The 24126-nt window shown below is 36.1% G+C and overlaps 1 protein-coding gene across 1 annotated transcript; it reads left to right on the top strand.

Moving 5' to 3' along the window:
- The first annotated feature begins 16680 nt into the window (after positions 1-16680).
- On the top strand, positions 16681-23821 carry LOC103468039 (NLR family CARD domain-containing protein 3-like). Its single transcript, XM_017305628.2, has 4 exons — positions 16681-17292; positions 20268-22047; positions 22323-22499; positions 23535-23821. The coding sequence occupies exons 1-4, from the start codon at positions 16842-16844 to the stop codon at positions 23713-23715; spliced, it is 2589 nt and encodes an 862-aa protein (XP_017161117.2). The 5' UTR covers positions 16681-16841; the 3' UTR covers positions 23716-23821.
- Positions 23822-24126: the final 305 nt, after the last annotated feature.

The following is a 24126-nucleotide window of genomic DNA, read 5'->3' as shown; positions in this document are numbered from 1 at the left end:
TATATAATTAATCTGAAGACTGAAAAACACAATCTCTACCATAGTGTGCTTCTCATTAAGCTCCAATCTGTTCCAAAGCAAACTCTCGTGTCTAAAGTTCGGGTTCTGGCATTTGTTTCGTGGTTCTTCTCCTTATTACCACAGTCACTTATGATAACATTTAATTAAGCTGTAAAATCCATGCCGTTGCTCCTCTCCATATCTTACAACTGTTGTGGTTTTAAGCAGTGACTCCCACATCTGTGGCAAAGGTTGTACACACCCAGCAGGGGTGAGGAACAGAGGAGACCTGGAGAACATCCAGGGTCAGACAGAAAGAAAGATCATGAAGGACACAAACTAAATGATGAGTTTATTCTTACATAGTTCTTATGTGTAATTTAAATACTCTGAGAACAAAATAAAAGGGACCAATTGTTACCAGTTTTTATTGCCAATCACATTTTAATTATCAAGTTGTTTTTTATTTTCTACTTTGGCTGGTTTTCAACTTTTATTCATGACGTTCCACGTTGCCCAAATAATAAATTGTGGTTCAAATGTTTAATTTAACCAAGTAAGATGTGAACTGAAATAATTTTTTTCCCAGCTGTCCACAGCAATTGATGTTGCTGTGAGGGTTTGAATGCGAGTGCAGTAGCACCACAGTGGGCCTGTGAGAGACCCCACACTGCTCTCTGATTTATTAAAACAGGAAATAACTGAATAACTTGCGGGCTAATTCATCTTTTTGCCACACACTGAACTCCAAAGACACACAGCCTTACCCATCCACACACAGGCCCTCACTCACGACTGTACACATACAATACACTAACACTCATCCATCACTTTGACAATCAGTTGCTGCTCAAACACACGCACACACACACACACACACACACACACACACACACACACACACACACACACACACACACACACACACACACACACACACACACATGCACACACACATGCATGCATTCCAACCTACTCTGAAGTTAATGCTCCTCCACTTAGGCTGTGTTTTCACAAGGCTTTAATGGATGAGTCCATTAGTTTTAAGTAGCGAGGTCAGGTATTTTTCACACTCTGACTTTTCAAAAAAAGCGGGCCAGCTCTTTCACAATAAAAACTCTCAACCCTCTCATCACTTCACATGATTAACATGAAGTTCACACACTCTTTGCTTCTCCCTCATCTGTCTTATCCCTTCAGTCTCTTTACCAACAGAGCATATATAATCTACACAGTGGTGGTTCTAACACCTCACACGAACCCCCCGCCCAGAACTCACTTATTATGTCAAAGTATGCAAAAAAGAAAAGTAACAGAATATGGCCAAATGCAGTCCAGACATCAGAGTTCTTCAAACACACAAAGAGCCCTTTAAGTTTCCTCCTCCTGAAGCGATTACTCTTCCTCAGTGACATTAGCCATGTCTACTAAAGTATCCAGATATGGAGCCTTGGCTTTGACATCCACTGGTGAATATTTGATTATTTTTGGTGGTTTGGTATATACTTAAAAACTGTATATACTTATATACTTATACTTATATACTTATATACAGTCAATACTTAAGTACTGACTGTAATTATAAATAGATGGAAATATTCACTTTGTAAATTATCAGTTTGCAGCTTCTTGTGGTCTATAGATTCCTGCTGATTACCTTATTATTTGATTCAGCTGTGCTGAAGTAGAGACACGTCTAAAAGCTGCCATCTTTGATCACTTTGGTTTGAAACCTGTTATCTAAATTCAGTAATTATGGCATCTTTAATTTAAAGGAGGGAAAACAACAATCACCAGAACCCCAGCTGTGTGCTGAGGATATACGGTGGGTAATGATAGAAACTAAAACTGGGATCAGGGAAGGCAACTGGACAAACTAAGAAAAGGGAAAAATCAGATTTCTTAGCACAGTTTCAGATTGGTTGTTTTAAGAAGGAGATAATTCACATAGTGAAAGACGCATGTCAGATACAGCAAAATCTTGGAATACTTTAGAACAAATTTAGGGGGTGGCGAGGAAAATTTGAGGATATGGAGCACTGTGATGGAAGAAAGGACTGTAAAGACGTAATCACTCAGAACAAGAACCAAATGTGCTGCTTCCAGCTGCAGGGGTCAAAGGTTCAGGCTCTAGGAGACTGATTGGCATCACGATCTCATGAATCATCATGGAAAACCTAAATGAAGTGTATTCATTCCCACATGTTCCCACTGGTCTCTTTTCTCCTGACTGTATGTTTGAACGAGTGTGTGTTCCTGATTCTTCATGATGAATGGGCAGAGTGTTTCTCTGGGGTTCAGAGGTGAAATTCTTCTGCAGGAAACACCTCAGTCACTTTCAGACACCTAGAGATCAGCTGCAGCAGAAGCATGCATGCAACTGGACATGTGCAAAAATGCATAAACTGCAAAGAGTAAGTGACTTTAGAACCAGCAGTAGCATTAAATAAATGCAAACATTTTAGTTTTAGCTCTTGTTTTAGTAGCTTATGTATGTGTATATTGTATTATTTTACATTAAGTGCACATGTTTTCTATGTTGTTTTTTTTTGCTTTATGTTGCTTTATTATGTAAAGAAATAATTTGGGAGATTTGTTCAAACTTCCTAATAATAAAGAAGGAGATACTTTCAAACACACAACTAGCTCCAATATACAATCTATAGTAAGAAAAACTAAAGAACGGTCAAGAAAGATGGAGTATTATGTTTTTGTACTTAGGAAACTGTATAGGTTTAGGTTTAGCATTAAATCTAAGCAAAAATAGATTGGATTAAATAAAAATGCAACCTGTAATACTGTGGGAAATAATGAAGCTAAAAAACTGGATATAAGCTTCAGTATAAAAGTAAAACTAAAACGTGCAGGGTCATGTCTACAAAAAAAAATCTGGAAGTGATAATGAGCGCAATAAAAAAATGTAAATTTTGGAACATGCCTGTGTGTGTTCTTTCAAATTGAAGCTATCCTTGGATAATGTTTTCTTATCTTGTGAATGTGGTTTGTCTAAATATCTGCAGTGAAGTGTCTACTATAAAACTACATGCACCTTGTAAATTCCAGACATAAAATAAAGTGGTTTGTGTCTTAATTAGCCACAAACATTTCACTGATTTACCTAAAACTTATGAGGCAGTCATGTATACTGCTCAAAAAAAATAAAGGGAACACTTCAGTGTTCACTTAAATGTTAAAGTGTTCCCTTTATTTTTTTGAGCAGTGTATATACAGTGGGGCAAAAAAGTATTTAGTCAGCCACCAATTGTGCAAGTTCTCCCACTTAAAAAGATGATAGAGGCCTGTAATTTTCATCATAGATGTACCTCAACTATGAGAGACAAAAGGAGAAAAAAAATCCAGAAAATCACATTTTCTGATTTTTAAAGAATTTATTGGCAAAATATGGTGGAAAATAAGTATTTGGTCAGCTACAAACAAGCAAGATTTCAGGCTCTCACAGCCGTGTAACTTCTTCTGTAAGAGGCTCCTCTGTCCTCCACTTGTTACCTGTATTAATGGCACCTATTTGAACTCATTATCAGTATAAAACACACCTGTCCACAACCTCAAACAGTCACACTCTAAACTCCACCATGGCCAAAACTAGAGAGCTATCAAAGGACACCCGAAACAAAATTATAAACCTGCACCTAGCTGGGAATACTGAATCTGCAATAGGTAAACAGCTTGGTGTAAAGAAACCAACTGTGGGATCAATTATTAGAAAATGGAACACACACACAAGACCACTGATAATCTCCCTTGATCTGGGGCTCCACGCAAGATCACACCCCATGGGGTCAAAATGATCACAAGAATGGTGAGCAAAAATCCAGAACCACACGGGGGAACCTAGTGAATGACCTGCAGAGAGCTGGGAACAAAGTAACAAAGGCTACCCTCAGTAACACACTACACCGCCAGGGACTCAAACCTGCAGTGCCAGACGTTCCCCCTGCTTAAGCCAGTACATGTCAAGGCCCGTCTCAAGTTTGCTAGAGAGCATTTGGATGATCCAGAAGATGACTGGGAGAATATCATATGGTCAGATGAAACCAAAGTAGAACTTTTTGGTCAAAACTCTACTCATCGTGTTTGGAGGAGAATGAATGCTGAGTTGCATCCAAAGAACACCATGCCTACTGTGAAGCATGGGGGTGGAAACATCATGCTTTAGGGCTGTTTTTCTGCTAAGGGACCAGGACGACTGATCCGTGTAAAGGAAAGAATGAATGGGGCCAGGTATCGTCACACTTTGAGTGAAAACCTCCTTCCATCAACAAGGGCATTGAAGGTGAAACGTGGCTGGGTCTTTCAGCAGGACGATGATCCCAAACACACCACCCAGGTAACGAAGGAGTGGCTTCGTAAGAAGCCTTTCAAGGTCCTGGAGTGGCCTAGCCAGTCTCCAGATGTCAACCCCATAGAAAATCTGTGGAGGGAGTTGAAAGTCCGTGTTGTCCAGCGACAACCCGAGAACATCACAGCTCTAGAGAAGATCTGCATGGAGGAATGGGCCAAAATACCAGCAACAGTGTGTGAGAACCTTGTGAAGACTTACAGAAAACGTTTGATCTCTGTCATTGCCAACAAAGGGTATATAACAAAGTATTGAGATGAACTTTTGTTATTGACCAAATACTTATTTTCCACCATATTTTGCAAATAAATTCTTTAAAAATCAGAAAATGTGATTTTCTGGATTTTTTTTTCTCCTTTTGTCTCTCATAGTTGAGGTACATCTATGATGAAAATTACAGGCCTCTCTCATCTTTTTAAGTGGGAGAACTTGCACAATTGGTGGCTGACTAAATACTTTTTTGCCCCACTGTAATTCACACCAAATCTACTGTCAACCACAATTAGTCTGAGACAAAACTGGAACCTGGGGAAGAAACCAGCTCCAAATAGAATATCATAAACACAACAATCACTATAAAGATACTTACAATTGCTTTCCATACTTAATCAAAATTACATTTTTATTTATTGGATGTAAAACTTGCTACAGTTTTTTCCTGATAATTCCTGTAAATTAGATAGACGACAAGGTCATATTACACATGCAAACTCAGCACAAAAGAATAAAATCACCACAATCTAAACTGCAATAAAAAGTGTCTGAACTGGTAACTTATTTACATGCTGTAAGTAAATCATTTCATAAGTAAATCGTTGTAGTGATTTACTTATGAAATGATTAACAAATCTGTGGGGATTTATTGTCCCAGTATTTTCTAATACTATAATTTTATTGACACGTATCATGAAGCATAGTCTCTTTCCATAAAGATAAGAGCACTGTCTTTGTTCTGAGAGAAAAACAACCTGCTGAATATTATCAATCAATCAAGTTTACTTGTATAGCACATTTCAACAACAAGGCAGTTCAAAGTGCTTTACATCATAAAAACAGTCATAAGACACAGGCAACAATTGAAAGATAACATTTTGTCTTGTGGCAGCATTTAACATCAGAACATTTATCAGTGTTTAATTTATAATGTTTCAAAAGCAGCTCTGTGTAGATCTGCTAAATCCATTTCAGACGATGAAAGTTAAAGGTAGGAGTGAACAACCATGTCAAGATGGAGGCAGAAAATGTGGACAGAATCAGTGTTTAGACATTAAAAGCTGTCAGGATCTGAGTTGGTCACATCTCACAAGATTTAAGGTGTGAGTTTTTGATGTAAATTTAAAGATACAGTCTGGTATAGTTGGTGTTCTTTACATTGTTCTGGATTTGCTTTTAAAGTAAGAATACATAAAAGTAAAATACTTTTAAAGAATCTGTTTACTTATTAATTGTTTACTTCTTATTTACATTTTACTCCAGAATTATGAGAGACTAAGTCCAATAATTTTATTTCATTATTGATGTTTCATTCTTACCGGAACAAAAAATAAATAAAATTAAATTTATTATTTTGTCTCCCGAAACTGTGCAGTCTCTATACGTTTCTGGAAAAAGTAGGAGACAAAGACCCACTATGAACATGTCTATTTACTTTAACAATATACTGTATTACACACGTAAAGAAATAGAACAGAGTTTATTGATCATCCTTCATTTGACACTGAAAAAGAACATTCAGACAATGCAAAGTAGAAAATAATATACAGCTACAGCACAAGGGTTGTGCAGAATAATACACTTTGATGTGAATTTGATGTGAACTAAAAGGTAATGAATACTTAGGAGGAGAATACAGAAGACATGTTACCTGTACTCCAATAACAAATAGGTTTGTTATTGCAGTTTTGAGCTTAACAGTGATTTACAGGTTTACAATCATCATTGACTGTCCTGAAAGATTTATGACAGGAAATGTTCCTGGATTTAGATATCAATCCCAAAGTGCTTACTAGTACAGCTCTGATGCTGTTAAATATTAACTCTTTTCTTTTGCAGACACTTTGCAAACTGTTGGAACCAACTTTGATCATCAATCAGAAGACCTTCATACAGTTCAGATGTTTCAGATAGAATACAACCCTACTGAAAAGTGAGGAGATCCAAAATAACATGTCTGAGGAAGAGGATGGTATCATACCAGGTGGCAGGTAAGTGAAGCTTTTTTGTTTTACGTCTTTTCTGACAAAGGTCTTCAAAAGAAAAAAGTAAAAATGATAATTTATCATTTTTACAATTCCATTCTCTGAATCTGCAAACTTTGCTCTCACATGCAGCAATTTGCCTAAAAGTAGTTTTAAACTAAACATAATTTTCCACAAATTCTTCATTTTGTTTGTAGACACTGTGTGACACTAGTTAAAAAATAGATTTCATACATATTTCGTCATTTAATCTAAATTGACCTTCTTGTTAAATTTTGCAAACAAATTTACAGATTGAAGAATATACAATACAGAAAAAAATTATTGAATAATATGGTTTTTGTTTAGTTTTGACCAATCTGCTGTTTTTCAAAAGAAAATCTTTCATGCTGAACCTTACTAACCCAGTTATTTTTGTTTTGTTCTTGGTTTTATTAAACACTACCCAATTTACTTATGTGAGTATTTCTCAAACCTTATCTGGCCAAGGATCACTTAACCCATCTAACAATCACGAACCACTTAATTTGAAATTGCCCTCACAATAACACAACATGTTAATATATACAACCTGAATCTAAAAATATGTGTCCCTTAATGTACTTATTGTTGTTTTCTTTGTCTATCCTAATGATAAAGTTGATGCTGTTTGGAAAATGCGAACAGCCACGACAAAACCATGAACAAGTTGAACAGGAGACATTTTGAGTTGTTTACAGAATCTGAAAGAGCTGATTCTAAGTTTTTCAATGATGCGAAACACATGAATATCAAAAAACGGTTGCTCTTTGCTACCAAGTGTTGTTTGCATTAATAGCATTTAGGGCTATTTGTAATTTAGAAGCATAATAAGTTAACAAATGAGTTGCTTTGGCAGAAACAAAAATTATTTTCTGCATCATCAAATATAAAAGTCATCCACATCATTTATTTATCTGTTGTATTTAATTACTTTAATTCAATAATTTTTTATTAAATAAAAACCGAGTATTATGTTATTGCAAAATTATGATGTTCTCATGATATTATGACTTTATTCTCCAAGTTTTAAAAATAAATTTAGCCTGGCTCTAAAACCATTGTAGAGGTGAGATATTTGTCAAGACCAGATATTTTATTTAATAATTTATAAAAAATGATATTTTAAAAGGAAAACTGATCTTGTCTTATAAAAACATTTTCTATTTGTCTTCTAGCTCACTTGAGCACCAAACTTCAAACTCTTCTTCAGTGAGTTTGAAAAGTCACAGATCCAAGGATGAACCTTTACACTTTGGCAGTGATGGTCAAAGGTAAGACACCCTGGTTATATTTCATGTATTTTCTTAGTAAAACACAATAAAAAGCAGCAAAATGTACAATAGCTATTGAATTCTGCTCAAAAGATAGTCCATAGCTTCTTAGGTTTTTGAAAATTATTTTAATGCAAAGAGCATATTATAACAAGACATAGTAAAACATATGCACTAATTTTTTAGTGAAACAATTAATGCATACTGTCCCATGTTAGTATGCTGTATACTGGAATATAGCAGCTGCTGGCCAGTTGTTATATTTTATCCATCACACACAATAACTTGCCAGACCCGTATTCTGACCGGCTGGACTGAGAACCAAACACTTGTCCCCTTTGATGGGCTATAAGCTTTTAAATATTTTGCCTGTGGACATGTGAATGTTTTATTATACCAGAATATGAACCCTGTCAGCCCTGGTCAATCCTGGCCAGGGAATCACTGACCCGCTGAATGATTGTGGATTGTCAACATTGCAACTTCATGGCAAGTAAGTCAAATATAAGGTATATTTTGTCTACTTTGAGTATGAAATGTAGTCCAAGTAAGGTGTTTTCCCCATATTTATTTAGCTGTGTAGGCTATGTGGGCAATTTGTAGTCTATAAAATTTTTTACACATGTTTTATGTAATAAAGTGAAGGTCTATATGTAATGGTAAGACTGACCAGAAAAACAGGACAATTATTAATACATAAATGATACTATTTTTTAAATTGTTAAACAATTTCTATAGAATAGACTATACTTTTGATTATTGTTTAAGTATTACTGAAATCATTCTTATGTCATTTAACAAAAAGAAATAAAAGAACTTGTTATAAGTTTTGAAGAAGAGTGGGACTAAATAAGTGTAAAAAAGAGCATGAAGTTCTTTCAAGTTAAAAAGCATCACCTTGTCCATCTAACACAAATTACTCTATTATATGCCAATAATAATGACGTGTAATTTAATGTAGTAGAATTAATGTAAGTAATAATGTAAGTAATGAAATTATTTTCTGTATCTATCTTTCAGGCTCGGGCAGGCTGGTAGTTGAAGCCAGAGATGGATGAAAAGATCTAATGCACTTCTGCCCCTCTGTTGGGGCAAAATCTGACAGTGACATATATAACCTCATAAGACAAAGACTCAGAGACTGATCTGTACCCACTGTTGCTCAGCAAAAAAAATGACAACAATTTTCACCACGTATATCTGCAGCTGCTAAAGGTAGTTCTGATCAGACCAAATCTAATTTACAGCAACAGCAGGGCATTAGACATATGACCTTCAGCATTATGCACCATGTGGGACATACCAAGAACTTAGCCATCAATCTGCAAAGTGCTTCCATTTTGGTTGTGACAGCATTTATAGAAAACCTAGAGTTAAGTGGTTGAGCAAAAAATCTTGTGGTGCTCATGTGTTGAAGATTCATTTCACATAAAAATAGAGGTTACTTATAAAAAGTGTCTTTTATTTCAACATTTCATTTGTTTTTCTTTCAACTGTTTGGATTGACTGTTTTGGGTTATAAATGTCTTCCTGTGTTGAATCACACTGCGTACATCTATCCAGTGATTACTCAACCACATCAGTTTCTGTTCTAGTGTCTGTGTTTTTTGTTTTCAACTCATTCAAGAATTTTCTGTTTTTGTCTGGTGTTGCAGCATGTCGGACATCAAAGATGGTTGGTTTGTAGTCAGAATCTTCTGACTGGCATTTAGCTGTTTTATACATTTGTTATCATCACTCTTCCTAGAACGTATTGATGTCAGGAAGTTGTTTTGTCAATCGGAAGTCATTGCGATTTTGTCTATTGAAAAGTATGGATTGACAAAATAAACATGTTCAGTGCAAAAACAGTTTTTGTTGCCAAGTGATTGTTATTGTTTTGATATTCAAATCTGTTATTTAGGTTATTTAACCTATTCAGATTTTTTGCAAGGTGCTATTATACCCATTCAGCTTTAAAGTGTTTTATTAAAACCCCTTATCCTTCATTTCACTTCTTTGAAAATGTACTTCTTTAGAAATATGGACTGTGAAAGATGACATTAGCATTGGGGACATCTGTGCTTGCTGCAACATGTTTTGCATTGAGATGGTATTTTAGGTTTGAATAGCTTTGCTACCTTTCCATGAAAAAAAGTAATTAATTTAGAAATTTTAATAAATTAAAATGTATGTAGTTAATTAATTAAAATAAATGTGATGAAGTCACATTTATTTATTTTATCCTAACGCAAATAAATTACTTTACTCTCTATGCTTTTAACTTAGACATGATCAGTAAACATGTCTGTTTAAATAAATGTAAATCAAAACAGTTAAATGTCTTGTCTGTGTCTGCAGTGTTTCTAATGACAACCAATCTGAAACATCTGGGACATCGAACACAGGTGAGTATGACTTGAAAATATGTTTTTTAAAGTCCAACTGTCCATTGGTTTTAGACACTAATGAATAAATATTTTTAAGAGAAAAACTCTCAGGGTCAAATTATATTTTTGTATTGTAAAATTTAGTATTTACTTGTTTTTTTGTTGGTGTTCTGATTTTAATATGGGCTTGTGTGGTGCAGTAATGATTAGTGTGTTCCCTGCTGTTGTCAAAATATTCCTATTGTTTCTATTTGTACATTAAGGAGAACATTTCCACAGGAAAGTAAAACTAACTGCTTCTAAGAAAACCAATTGTTTTTTCTCTCTCTAAATTATAAAGCCTCAAACCTTGTGATACTTAAACCAGTATTTGTCAGGTCTTATCTTTACTGCCCTGTGTTAATTTTATCAGAAGAGGAAGAATTAAAATCTTTTGACTCATTTTATTTTCTCTTCTGCCCGGATTCATTGATGTCGTCATTGTATCAGCTGAAACATAAAGACAAGACAAAACGTTTTTCAAGTCCAAGACATAAACAACATTTATTAGACAAACAACTAATGAAACTGACAAAACTCAATAAAATCACAAACCAGCATCCAATTCAATATTTACCTCACTCCACAAACATCCACACACTACGACAAATGTTACGGGGAACCATTTCACCAACACACCGTTCCCCGGAGACAGCATCAGGGGTAACACCGGAGCGATCTGAAGTTAAGGTTCCGGGTCCTATTACTTTTAAAGTTAGGGCGTGTTTCCCATCTCTGCTGTATTCAAATTAGGGGAGTGTCCTTAGCTAAGTTCATTTAAATCTAGTTGACAATGTTCCAGTAAAAACCTGTTTTTAAGATCAAAGAAGTGTTATTTTCTTTTGAATGAAGACAGATGTTTTTATGACCCTGTCCCAAGAGGAAGCTCTACTCTGTTGGCAGGAACAGATTGTTTTACACCAGTTGTTAAATCTTATCAAAGTGGTCAAAAGGTTAAATTCACACAGAGCCACGACCCCCTGTGAATGCCTGCTCAGTCCAAAGAGAAACTAGCTGTGTTCTAAATTAGAGAGAACTACACGCTAAGTTAATTTAATTCAACTTAGTGTAATATGTTTCAATAGAACTATTCTACATAAGAGATTACGCTGATTGAACCGTGGATATAATTTGAAGTGAATTTCCTTACGTGAAACACCATTAATTTTATCTAATATTGAACATAGGGTTAGGCTTTTAAAACTAGCTTATTTTAAGTTTATTTTCTTAACACCTGACAATAGTTGATGTTTCAAGACAAAAATGTCCATAGTGTAAAGTAATAATAATTTGCTCAGGGTGACACTCAGTGAATCTTATCACTTTTTAGCAGATTTTAAATTGTTGCCCAGAAGAAATACAGATTTTTTCTATGCGTTAATGCTTAATGTTGATGTTAATGTTGATTGTTGATGATGGCTGAATGACAGGAGGAAAAAGGAGTTATTAATGTAGATTATTGCTGGAAATATATTCTGAAGAGTGTTAATCATGTCTATTAAATATGTTATGGTTATGCTTGTTGTTCATATATAATTAATTTAAAAATTACAGAAGGAGATCCCAATGGACAAAATGACCCGAAGACAAAAAATTCTGAGGAGGTGGGTCAACATAAAAATGACCGGAAGTTCTCTGAGATAGTGACGTTTGAAAGTGGGAAGAAGAACCGAGTCACGCCCAAAGATTTATTTACCAACAATAATTCTCGGAAACATCCTGATTTGTCCAATAATGTGCGAACTGTACTGATGAAAGGAGTCCCTGGTGTTGGTAAAACATTCCAAACAAAAATGTTCATGACCGACTGGGAAAAAAAAAACTCCAACAAAGACATAAAAGCTTTAGTGACCCTTGATTTCAAAGACTTGAATACAAAGAAGGATGAAGAACAAAGCATGAAATCTCTGCTGAAGGATTTTTTCAGAAGAAATAAAGTTAATGTTTCCAAAGATGACAAGAAAAAGATATGTATTATTCTTGATGGCCTGGAAAAATGCGAACTTCCTCTTGACTTTGTAAACAACAAAGAACTTAAAGACTTGAAGGAAGCAGCATCAATGGATGTGCTGCTAACAAATCTGATCAAAGGAAATCTGCTTCCTGACGCTCATATTTGGATCATTTCTCAACCAAAAGGAGTTGATAAGATTCCTTCTGAATACATCAACAGAACTGTTCAATGTCAAGGTAAGAATATTTGTCTAAATCAATTACACTTACTTTAGCTTGCACACAAAATAATCATCTTTGTTGACTATATTCAAGAGTTATATGATTTTCCATCATTTTATAACTTTACATCATTTTTGACCAATACTGTTCAAAGCTCAGTGAGGTTCTTCTCTAGGTAATGGAATCACTGACGCCTTAGTTTTATATGGCAGTGAGTGATTTATTTATTTTTTTTGAAGCAATTGCCTCAGCTTTCTGCTCCATGTTGCACTGAACATCCACCAGCAGTGTGCTATGGGCTCTTTGCACGTACGCCGTTGACATCACATCTGCATAAGCCAATGCGGCTCACTTCTTTCCGGTTTGAGTTACCATGACAGCTAGAAAAGACAAAATCGTATTTCAGACGCACACAAAAAAAAAGCAATACTACGAACATTGGTGTTTTCCTAATATAATTGGGCTTTTAAGTTTTCATTAATTGCCAATCAATCCTGAATTAAGAAGATGGTGGCTTGTAAATATTCGTTGCTACCAGTTAAAACTAACGCGGCACAGCAAAGTTTGCAGCCTTCACTTCACTCCGGATCAGCTTCTTCAGCCTAAAACTACCAGGGGGAGACGGATGGTAAATAAAGGAGCTGTCCCTGAGTTACTTCCATGGAATCACTTCTGTATTCAGGCTAAAAGAGCGAGTGTATGGTAACGAGTGAACAGACCAAAGCCAGACAGCCGAGCAACTGATCCGCCTGTACACACTGCTGTAAACACCGTCCTATCTCAGCTCTTCACAAGAAACATGCAAAGGTAATAAAACAAAATAACATGGGGACAACATGGTCATATTTTTCTAAAAGCAACAACTTTAATTTGAACAGTCAGCTGAACCAGATCTCTGACACCAGAGCTGCGCTACTGTTAAGCTATGAAGCTTCTTGTACTTCGTCATGCTTCAGAAGTAAAAAGCCCAAACCGTAACCTCCCCATTAGTCTCTGACATTAACGATAATAAATACACACAATCTACTTGAAAATAAGGTAAAAACATTGTCTGTTAGAATGTTTCAATACTTAAATAGGACATTTTTACAAGAACAGTGTCCGAGAATATTGCCTACTTTCATAAGCTAAAGTTAATGTTAGCCACAAAGTTTAAGAAAGTAAAACTCACTTTTGTGTCAGTGAATGTATAACTAGGCATACATTTTAAAACCTTTCTCCAGCTTACTTGTTGGACCTTTGGATTATGTACATTATTAATGGACCTTATCAAGTTCCGCCCAGAAACGCCGCTCAAAAACCCCACGTGGCTGCATGTCTCACAAACAAAGCATCGGGGAGCGTAGTTTCTATGTCTAAACATGGCGTCTTTCATTTCGACTGAGTCTCTGTAGAGAGTATTTCTGAGTCGATTAGTGTAGCATTTTTTCCGGATTTTCAAAAAATATCAGCCACGACAATGGACGGGAACCAACAAGTTCATGTCATCTTTTTTGGACGACATCAAGGTGTTTGAGCCACGATGTCTCCAACATTGTGCGCGTCACAGCTAAATGCTACCGGTCGATGAGAAAAACAGCAGATCCTCAGACCCTCAGCATAACTATAGATGTGGACAAGATCACTGACGACTATTGTTCTTGCAAGGCTGGGTAAATCGGGCATTCATGGTTTTGAGGGTTACTTTTGAAATCACTGATTTCTGTTGGCAAATGTTCGAATGTGCCTAGCCCTAATACTCTGTACTTGGTGCTAGCGTGGCTAACACGATTACAGTTTAGTACAAAGCCTTTTCAGGTAAAATAAAATCTTTAATGTATGTCAGATACGGTACAGATTGCATATTGATCTGTTCAGTTAACGAAAGACTGTGTAACAGACAGGCTTCAAGGTCTGTTGAAGCCTGTCTTCAACAGTACCGATATAAAAAGTTATATCGGTACTGCCATTATGCTGTACTTTGCTAAGAGGTTTTCATAATGGATGTGTTTATTATTGACTTTATTTTTTTCATTCACTAAACACAAAGAAAGCAAAGCAATAATACTTACGCCAGCAGACACTCCTTTGTTCTTATTGATCCTACGACGGTTGAGCTGCAAATGCGGTCGAGCTGCAAATGCGGTCGTGCACAAGCTTTGATCCAAGCAAAGCTTTCCGTTTCAAATTTTGGAAATCTGTGACTTTTAGTTCCACAAATACGATCAGGATACCTGACATCGTCTGTACAGATACCCCACTGACGGTGGAGAACCATTCTTTTTCGAGTCCTGACGCAAAAACTTTCTGCCGGTCTGCTAGTCCACAATGTACATTAGCATGAGTTTAATACTGTAGCTTGTGTTTGAGACGGTCAAGCACATGGTAGCTGCGCTGTGACGTGAAATGGGCATTAGCCAATGAAACGCGGCCCCTGTGGTAAGGCCCATTGGTACCTTGAGCAAACTCTGTAAGCACCAAGTGTAAAATACAATTTTCAATAGAACGGAAACAACCGAGCCGCTTTTCCCTGAACGTGGAAACTGACATGCAAAGAGCCCATTGACCACTTAGGCAGGAGTTTTTTCACCCAACCAACTCCCTACATCCAGTGGGTGGCGCAGGTTGCTGCTATCAATAGTAACCACACAGGAACACCCGCTAGAAGGAAACAAAAACACCCAGTACAACACTTTCACTCTATTGACTGAGAGGTTGCTAGGCAACTTTGCTAAAAGACGGTTTCAAAAGTAAGCAGACTCTGAGCAGAGACGAAGTGTGAGCGTGAGGAGAAGTTTTTAGTACAATCATTACAAGTTTTGAGAAGGATGATATGAAGTCCTGTTTTCAGACTGAAAATGTGTACTCTTGAATTGTGGCAGAAAAATTCACCCATACAAGAGCACCTTCCAAATACACAGATTTGTGTTAAAGTGAAGTGACGCCATCCACAGCAAGTTACAAAAATGTGGAGGTGCAAGACAGTGTGATGTGTGGGGTCACTGAGTCCCAGTTTACTGTGAACCGCCTACCTTAATCTATTTTCAATATTTGTATTGTAAATATAAAAGTATATTTACAATAAATAAACAGTGCTTAGCCTCACAGGGCACAGGTAAAATCTGGAGACCCACCATGTTTATTATGCACCTAACGAGACTGTATTAACCAGTATGTTAACCACCATGCTTATGATACAGATCACATCACTACTACATCTGACAGTTGCTAATGTTTCAAGTCAAAAATGTCTGTTTTGTAAACATATTAATTTACTGGGTGAGTTTAATGCATCTTATTGTTACTTGTTGCCAAAAATAAATACAGATTGTTAATTCTGAAGATAGTGTTTTTAACAGTGTTTTATGTATGAAGTTATTGTTATTTCTGTTATTCACATATCACATTTTTTCAATGACAGGAAATGCCCAGGAGGAAAAATACCTGAAGAAAGTAATACTTCAGGAGGTGGATCGACAGGAAAATGACCAAAAACTTTCAGAGATTGTGAAATTTAATAAAAGTGGGAAAAATAAACTAGTCAAGTTTGAAGATTTATTTCCCATCGAGAAATTATTCCGTTCCAATTATGTACGAACTGTACTGATGGAAGGAGTTCCTGGGATTGGTAAAACATTCCAAAAAAAATTGTTCATGATCAACTGGGCAAATGAAAAATCCAACCAACACATAAAGGCTTTAGTGACCCTTGATTTCACTGAGTTGAATACAAAGAAAGATGAAGTAAAAAGCATGGAATCTCTGCTGGATGATTTCTTCAACAAAAAAAATGCTGTGGTTTCCAAAGATGACAACGATAAAATATGTTTTATTCTTGATGGCCTGGAAAAATGTGAACTTCCTCTTGACTTTGTAAACAACAAAGAAGTTAAAGACTTGAAGGAAGCAGCATCAATGGATGTGCTGCTAACGAATCTGATCAAAGGAAATCTGCTTCCTGACGCTCATATTTGGATCATTTCTCAACCAAAAGGAGTTGATAAGATTCCTTCTGAATATATCAACAGAACTGTTCAATGTCAAGGTAAGAATATTTGTCAAAATCAATTACTCTTAATTTAGCTCATATGCATTTCGTTGACTTTATTCAAGAGTTATATGATTTTACATCATTGTATAACTTTGCTTTGTCTGATTAGAAACCGATGAGCAACAGAAGAAGCTAGAATCATGTCTGAAAAATAGATTTCGGGAAGAAATCATTGACGAAAAAGATGAAATCAGTCATCCAAACCAGAGAACAACAGAACATATCATCAGAAGAGAAAATGGCTCTGAAGAAGAGGAAAGTAAGCAGAACAAGTTTACAAAAGTGAAATCCACTTCTGAGATCTTCAAAGATGGGAAAGGAAAGAAAACTAGAACAGTGCTGACCATTGGAGAAACTGGTATAGGAAAATCTTTTCACATGCAAAAATTTATAAAAGAATGGGCTAAAAAGGAAAATGATAACAGGTCATTTTTCAGCTGGATCAAAGAAGTCTCTGTTCAGGCAAAACCTGTAGAACTTTTGTTTCCAATTGACTTCTCAAAACTCAACTCGATAAAAAATAAAAACATCAGTTTGTTTGAGCTTCTTAATCACTTCTTTGAGGAGACCAAAAATATCATCATCTCTGACTATTCCCAGTTAAATATTATATTTCTTTTGGATGGACTTGATGCATATCAACATTGCTTAGACTTTGAAAACAGTCAAATTTTGACTGATGTCAGAGAACCATCCTCAGTCGACGTGTTACTAGTAAACCTTATCAGAGGAAACCTGCTTCCAAAGGCCCAGATCTGGATAACCTCTCAGCCTCCAGCTGCTGAGAAAATCCCTGATGGCATCATTGACAGACTGACAGAAATACGAGGTAAGATATGCAGATGCTAATTTCTTACAATTAGATTGAACTTAAATGTCTTTTCTAATATTTAAACTGTCATCTGTGAAATTACAAAATTTTGACTTTTAGTTGAAACTACATTAAATGATCTCAACATTTATAAACTAATTAGCAATACAACATTTCAAAATGAATTTCAAGGATGAATCCTTTCCATTCCAGAGAGCTATGAATGTACATTACAAGTCACAATGAAATCACTGTGTATTGCTTAGGTTTCAGGATGTAAAAGTAACTCAGAAACTGACAATTAAGTTTAATTTATTAAAAATGAAGCAAGCTGATAAAAACCAAGATAGATACAAAAATATACTTAAAAAGCTATATTCAACTCTACATTTGACTGATTAAAGAAGTGATAGTTTAGGTTACATTCACACAACAGGCAAAGGTGAAAAAATATAATTCTGAAAGAAATATCTATACTCAATGCTCCATCAAAAGGCATTGCTATTAGTTGTGTTTTTTCTCAGCTTACTTTGTCTTATAATATTGTGATAATACTATTGTTTCTCATTGCTCAACAACATGAGTCAATCCAAAGATGTGCATACATTATTCTGTAGTGCATTGTGGTGTGACATACACTGTTCTTCTTTTCATGCAGGTTGCTTTAGTATGGATTAGGGTCATAAATTGTTCACACAAAAGCCTGACTGACGTTGTATTTAATTAGTAGGATAAAGGGCCACACAAAAAAGAGATATTTCAGCAACTAATCACAAAGACCTGAAGTAGTTAAAACTATATTAAATAAGACCAGTTGCCTATTGGTTTCCAAAAGGTAATGGGCACCCAAAGTATACTCCAAAGATCATGCACTGAAATATTATCACATCTAAAATTGCAAATGTTGCTAATAAAACTCTCCTCTGCATGAGTCCAGTAATATTTCAGCAAGACACATTACAACATGGATAAAAAGGCACCAATTAACACATTGATGTTGACTGGTGCCCCCAATCAACATCAATGTTGATTGGGGGCAACGTCTGCGCCCCCATTTGCTTTTTCAATTCTCACAGAACTGGCCTGAATCTATGTAGATGTGTATTTTCAGCACTTTTCTCTAAGCTAGGCTGACTGGTGAGTTTCAGCACCAACAACTTTTGATCTGTATTTCTTCAAGGTTAGAAGGTGAAAGGCAGTACTGTTCCTTTGTGCAGAAGTTGATGTCTACTTGTCGACACACTTCTATTACAGTTATATAGAGTTATAATCCATTTTCTGAAGTTTATGGGTCAAGACACCATGCATGCACACTTTACATATCAGGCACTCAGTCTTTTGGTGCGTTCACTGACAGTCTGTGCCATAAAATGTTGAAGCACTGGTATATACTTTACAAATATTAAGTCAACAGATGGCAGCAAGAACTTGCCTTGACAAAAATTTACAATCCCACATAGACCTTTAGAAATCTGCAGGAACTTCTGTAGTTTTAAATTTAAATCTGCATTCATTGGTGTAAATCCCGGATCCCCCCAGTCTTGGAAAAGTCTAGATTTGCCCCTCCCCCCCCCCAAAAAAAAAAAAATTGAAGAAACGTTTACATTTAAATAATACCAATATGAAAAGGCAAAAGAAACAAAGAACAAATTACATCTGCCATTTATCTCAGAAAAAAAAAAGAATTAATTTTAAGGTCCCCCCCACCATTATTAGACAATGGTTCAGTCCAGCTTGAAGGAAGAGCAACAACAGCGCTAAACAGTATGAGGGGCCGTTTAGGACAAAATCTATGTTTTGTCTCTCACACACTACAAAAAACTCACGCACACTAAAAAAACTCGCGCACACTCAAAAAATACTCAAATTCCGTATACATACTACTAAAATGTCTCACAGGCACACAGATTTTATCTTTTTATCTTTGTTAGGACACATACACTGTCCTAACAACTTGCACACGCACACAAATGCTATCTTTCTCACACACATACACTGTACTAACTCGCACACACACACAAATGTTTCTCTCACACATACACAAGACTAAAGTTCCACACACAGTCAAAAAAAGTAGAATATGGTGTTCCACTTGTATAAAAAAAGTAGAAGTCATATGTGTAGATGTGTCGTTGCTATGTGTCGTTGGTCTATGTTGCATGTAGATGATGCACATGTAGATGTTGCATACGTCTATGTTGCATGTGTGTTTGCTGAACCCCATACACCCTAGTGCTTTAAATGTTAAGTTTAGTTATAATATCCTCCAGATACTCATTTCTATCTACCTGTTGGTTCTCCGTCACAAAGGAGATGGCAACTAAAAAAGGTTTAAAAATAAAGCAACTTAACAAATTATAATTTAAATAGCCCATAACTTGTATTGGGAGCCATTTCAATAACTCAGTGTTTATGGGGAATTTTACTAAGAGCAGCTTCTCATTAAATATTTTTTATTTAGAACCTGAAAATTTTGTAAAGTTGTAGCAGAGATTAGATCAGTGAGACTGAACAAAACTCATATAGAAGCAACATTTGAGTTTTAGTTTTATTTCTCAATAGGTTGCTTACTGAGAAAAACACATTTGATGTGCCTTACTAGTCATTTTTGGTCCTGCAGTTTGAATGTGGTTTAGAAACTCTTTAAACCTCATTTTACATTACATTTCACTGTAACTTTGCCGACCCCACCAAAATTGCTCTTAGGAAATTTTCCTGTTTATGGTCCCCCCCAATAATGAGATGGGATCTACGCCCTTGTCTGCAGCGTGCTTCAATTTTTAGTAATTACATTACATAAAAACCCTCCAAACAGAAAATATCACGGGATTATTTTACAACACATTCCTTTGTCACACACGAACGGGTCAAAGTTTGCTATTGGGAGTCTTTTATTTTGTGTGTTTTTATTTTTGCCAAAATAATATATAACAGACAATTGTTTCAAAAGTACTTAATCTGTTTTTTGTTCATTTACATTACATTTTTTTCAGAGAAGCCTGATATCACAAGTCAAAGAAAACTCAAAAGTCAACTAAAAGATCAGTTTACCAGTGTGTCTGAAGGGATTGATGGACAGAAGACCTCAGCTCTTCTCAACGAGGTTTTCACTGACCTCTACATCACAGAAGGAGAGAATGCTCAAAATGAAGCCATGCAAGTTCAGGATGCAAAGTTCAAAACAACAAATGAAGAAACATCTATTAAATACTGCGACATCTTCAAACCTGCAAATAGTAATCAAAACATTAGGACTGTCCTTACCGTTGGAGTGGCAGGAATAGGAAAAACATTTGCCTCAATGAAGTACATACTTGACTGGGCAGAGAGCAAAGCAACAGAAAACTTTTTTTTCATTTTTCCACTTCCTTTCCGAGAGCTAAATCTGAGAGCAGATAAAGAACACAGTTTTGAAGATCTGATTCATCAGTTCTTCCCAGCAATGAGAACATCTGAAATAACTGACTATGACCAGTACAAGATTCTGATTGTTCTGGATGGTTTTGATGAATGTCGTCTTGATCTTGAGTTCAAAACCATAAATAAATGTAGTGATGTCAGAACAACAACCTCAGTGGATGTTCTGTTGTCAAATCTCATCCTGGGAAATTTGCTCCCTAAAGCTCAAATCTGGATCACCTCTCAACCTGCAGCATCCAACAACATTCCTCCAGAAAAGGTTGATCGAATGACAGAAGTGAGAGGATTTAATGATCAGCAAAAGGAAAAATATTTCATGAAACGATTCACTGAGGTGAAGGTGGCTGAAAAAATCTGGTCGTTTGTGAAGAAATCAAGAATACTTAACATAATGTGCCACATCCCTATTTTCTGTTGGATCACATCAAAGGTTTTGGAGGACTTTGTTAAAAGAAATCAAGATGATGAACTGCCAAAAACTCTGACTTACATGTACACACATTTCCTTTTGCTCCAGCGCAGACAGACAAAAGTTAAATATAATACAGATCAGTCAACATCTCGAACAGAGACATTCAGTGATAAATCTAATAATGAAACAATCCTATCTTTGGGGAAACTTGCTTTCAAAGGACTAGAGGAGAAGAACCTTCTCTTTACTGAAGAAGACTTGACCACTTGTGGGACTGATGTAACCAAAGCTGCTGTTTTCTCTGGGTTGTTAACTCAGATCAAACGAGCAAATCATGAGCTATACCAGCAGAAGCTGTTTTGCTTTCTCCATAAAAGCATTCAAGAGTACATGGCAGCTCTCCATGTCTTCTACTCATTTACTAACAAAGGGGAAAATGTGTTCACAGAATCCACCTCAGCAACCTCAGACCTTACTGCCTCAGAGTTTTATAAGAAAGCAGTGGACAAGGCTTTTGAGAATGAACATGGGGACTGGGACATGTTCCTTCGCTTCCTAGTGGGTCTCTCTCGGGAATCTAATCAGGATCTACTTCAAGATCTGATGGATAAGAGTGAAAAACACAAAGATACTAGTAAGGAAACAGCAGAGTACATCAAGAAGAAGATCAGAGAGAACAACAGTGACTCAGAGGAAAATCGTAATCTTTTCCACTGTCTTGATGAGTTGAATGACCACACCCTTGTTCAAGAAGTCAAAAATTATCTTAATTCAGAAGAAAAACCTTTTGAAAATTTCACTGCTTCTCAGTGGTCAGCTTTAAACTTTGTGCTGCTGACATCAGATGAAAACCTTGAAGTGTTTGATCTTAAGAAATACCTGAAATCAGAGAAAGTTCTTCTGGGAATGATGCCAGTGGTTAAAGTTTCAAACACCACTTTGTGAGTATTTTTATTTCACGTAGTTTCTAAAATACCTCACTAGTTCAGAATAATGCTTCATATTACTTTCTTCATTGTGAACAAACTATTAATACATGAGTTAGGGATTTTGCCTTTGACTAGTTTGACAAAACGAACATGATAACTTGCCTTTTATTGTTGTTTAAAACAAGATTCATACTTTGTTCCTTTATTGTGATCCTTTATTATTTTAGTAGAAAATCACACATGGGTTTGTCAAATTAACCTGATTGTTTTCATGGATCTTTTTACAGACTGAGTTGGTGTGAACTCTCTGAAGAATCTTGCAGTGGTCTGACATCATCAGTCCTAAGCAAACCATCCTCAAATCTCACAGTGTTGGACCTGAGTCATAATGATTTGCTGGATGCTGGAGTGATGCGACTTGCTGATGGGTTGAAACATGTGAACTGTAAACTGGAGACTCTCAAGTAGGTTTTTCAGAGTTGTTATTAATGAAAGTAATATAACAACCAGTGTTATAATTAGCTACTATTTTGAGTTTGTAAACTCTGTCCCAAGATTTAAGGTTATTCTATGTGTTCATAATTCTTAAGTGTCAATATAACACAACAGCCCTATGAAAATAGTACTGAGAGCGATACAACTAAAGTTAAGAGATCAGCAGCATATGTAAATGAAATAATTTGAAAGTCTTTCCTTAAAAGCAATGGTGGCTAAGGAGGTCAAAGTTTTTCCTGGAACTGGTAGGTTTCCAGTTTGAACACCATTGTGTTGTAGTTAAGACATTTCACCTGACTTTCCTACTGGTGGTCAGAGGGACCGGTGGCCCTGCTGCATGGCAGCTTCTCCTCTGTTAGACTGTTTCAGGGTCGCTGTGGCTACAATGTAGTAGCCACAGCTACTACACCCATTCACACACACACCATTCACACACACCATCGGTGTGTGTGTGAATGGGGCAGCTTCTCCTCTGTTAGACTGTTTCAGGGTCTCAGCTTCTCCTCTGTTACTCTTTCAGGGTCGCTGTGGCTACAGTGTAGTAGCCACAGCTACTACACCCACCTCACACACACACCGAAGGTGTGTGTGAGGTGTGTATGTGAATGACCAAACGTAGTATGGAGCACTTTGGGGTCCAATGGACTTGATAAAGTGCTAACAAGTTTAGGCCATTTACCATTTTAACCATAATCAAGTTTTACACAAAATTACACTCAAAGATTGTACAATGTCATGTTGAAAGCAATCTATGAGGAAGTAATCAATGGATTTATTGTTATCAAAAAATATAATCTGCAATTTTCTAATGTTTTAAGGCACTGTATTTTGGGCTCTCATTATTTGTAGGCCATAACCTTCAAAATTACAATAAACAAGTTAAATCCTTTGTAATAAATCTGTATATCTAATATAAAATACTGAACTTGTGCATCACTATCAAATTTTGGTGAGCTCTGTTTCTAATCCGTTTCTAATCTGTTTCTAATTGTGTCTTTGTGCAGGTTGGCAGGATGTCAGGTGACAGAGGAAGGCTGCATTTCTCTGGCTAAAGCTATTGAATCCAATAGAGTCTCATCTCTTAAACACTTGGACCTGAGTTATAATCACCCTGGAGACGAAGGGATGAGGGCTCTCAATGCAATAGTTGAGGATCCAGACAAGAGACTTGAGACAGTGAAGTGAGTAAATAAATCAGAAAATACTTAGTTCTATTATTGCATTTGTAACAGATTAATCTAATATATAATGCACCATGTCTGAATAGAACCTTTTTAACAGCATTAAGGTATTTAAGATGGATCCCACTGCCACTTGTCTTTCTAGGCTTGGCTGAATATGTAAATAAATGTTATAGTTCAAGAACTAGCGGAATGATATATAAAGACTTTCTGAATTTTTTCCAAAATAAAATAATGAATCTTTATTGTTTTTCTGTGCACAGCTTTAACCATGAAGGAAAATGTCGACTAAAACCTGGTTGGAGTAAATGTAAGCTGTTTTTGCCCCTCAACACTTTTACATTATTTTATTACATAATGAAACATGTTTATCTGAAAATGAAGGTTAGAACATACTTGACTCGTAATTCTCCGA

The sequence above is a fragment of the Poecilia reticulata genome, chromosome 7, assembly GCF_904066995.2.
Source record: "Poecilia reticulata chromosome 7, P_reticulata-male-v2, whole genome shotgun sequence".
Classification (NCBI taxonomy): domain Eukaryota; kingdom Metazoa; phylum Chordata; class Actinopteri; order Cyprinodontiformes; family Poeciliidae; genus Poecilia; species Poecilia reticulata.
This window is presented reverse-complemented; position numbering and strand designations above follow the sequence as displayed.

Bases quoted from the DNA above. Each gene is read 5' to 3' on its own strand.
- LOC103468039 (XM_017305628.2), top strand. From the start codon at position 16,842: ATGCAAAAATTTATAAAAGAATGGGCTAAAAAGGAAAATGATAACAGG. The intron at 17,293-20,267 runs GTAAGATATGCA...CATTTTTTTCAG, and splicing joins CAGACTGACAGAAATACGAG to AGAAGCCTGATATCACAAGT. The intron at 22,500-23,534 runs GTAGGTTTTTCA...GTCTTTGTGCAG, and splicing joins TGTAAACTGGAGACTCTCAA to GTTGGCAGGATGTCAGGTGA.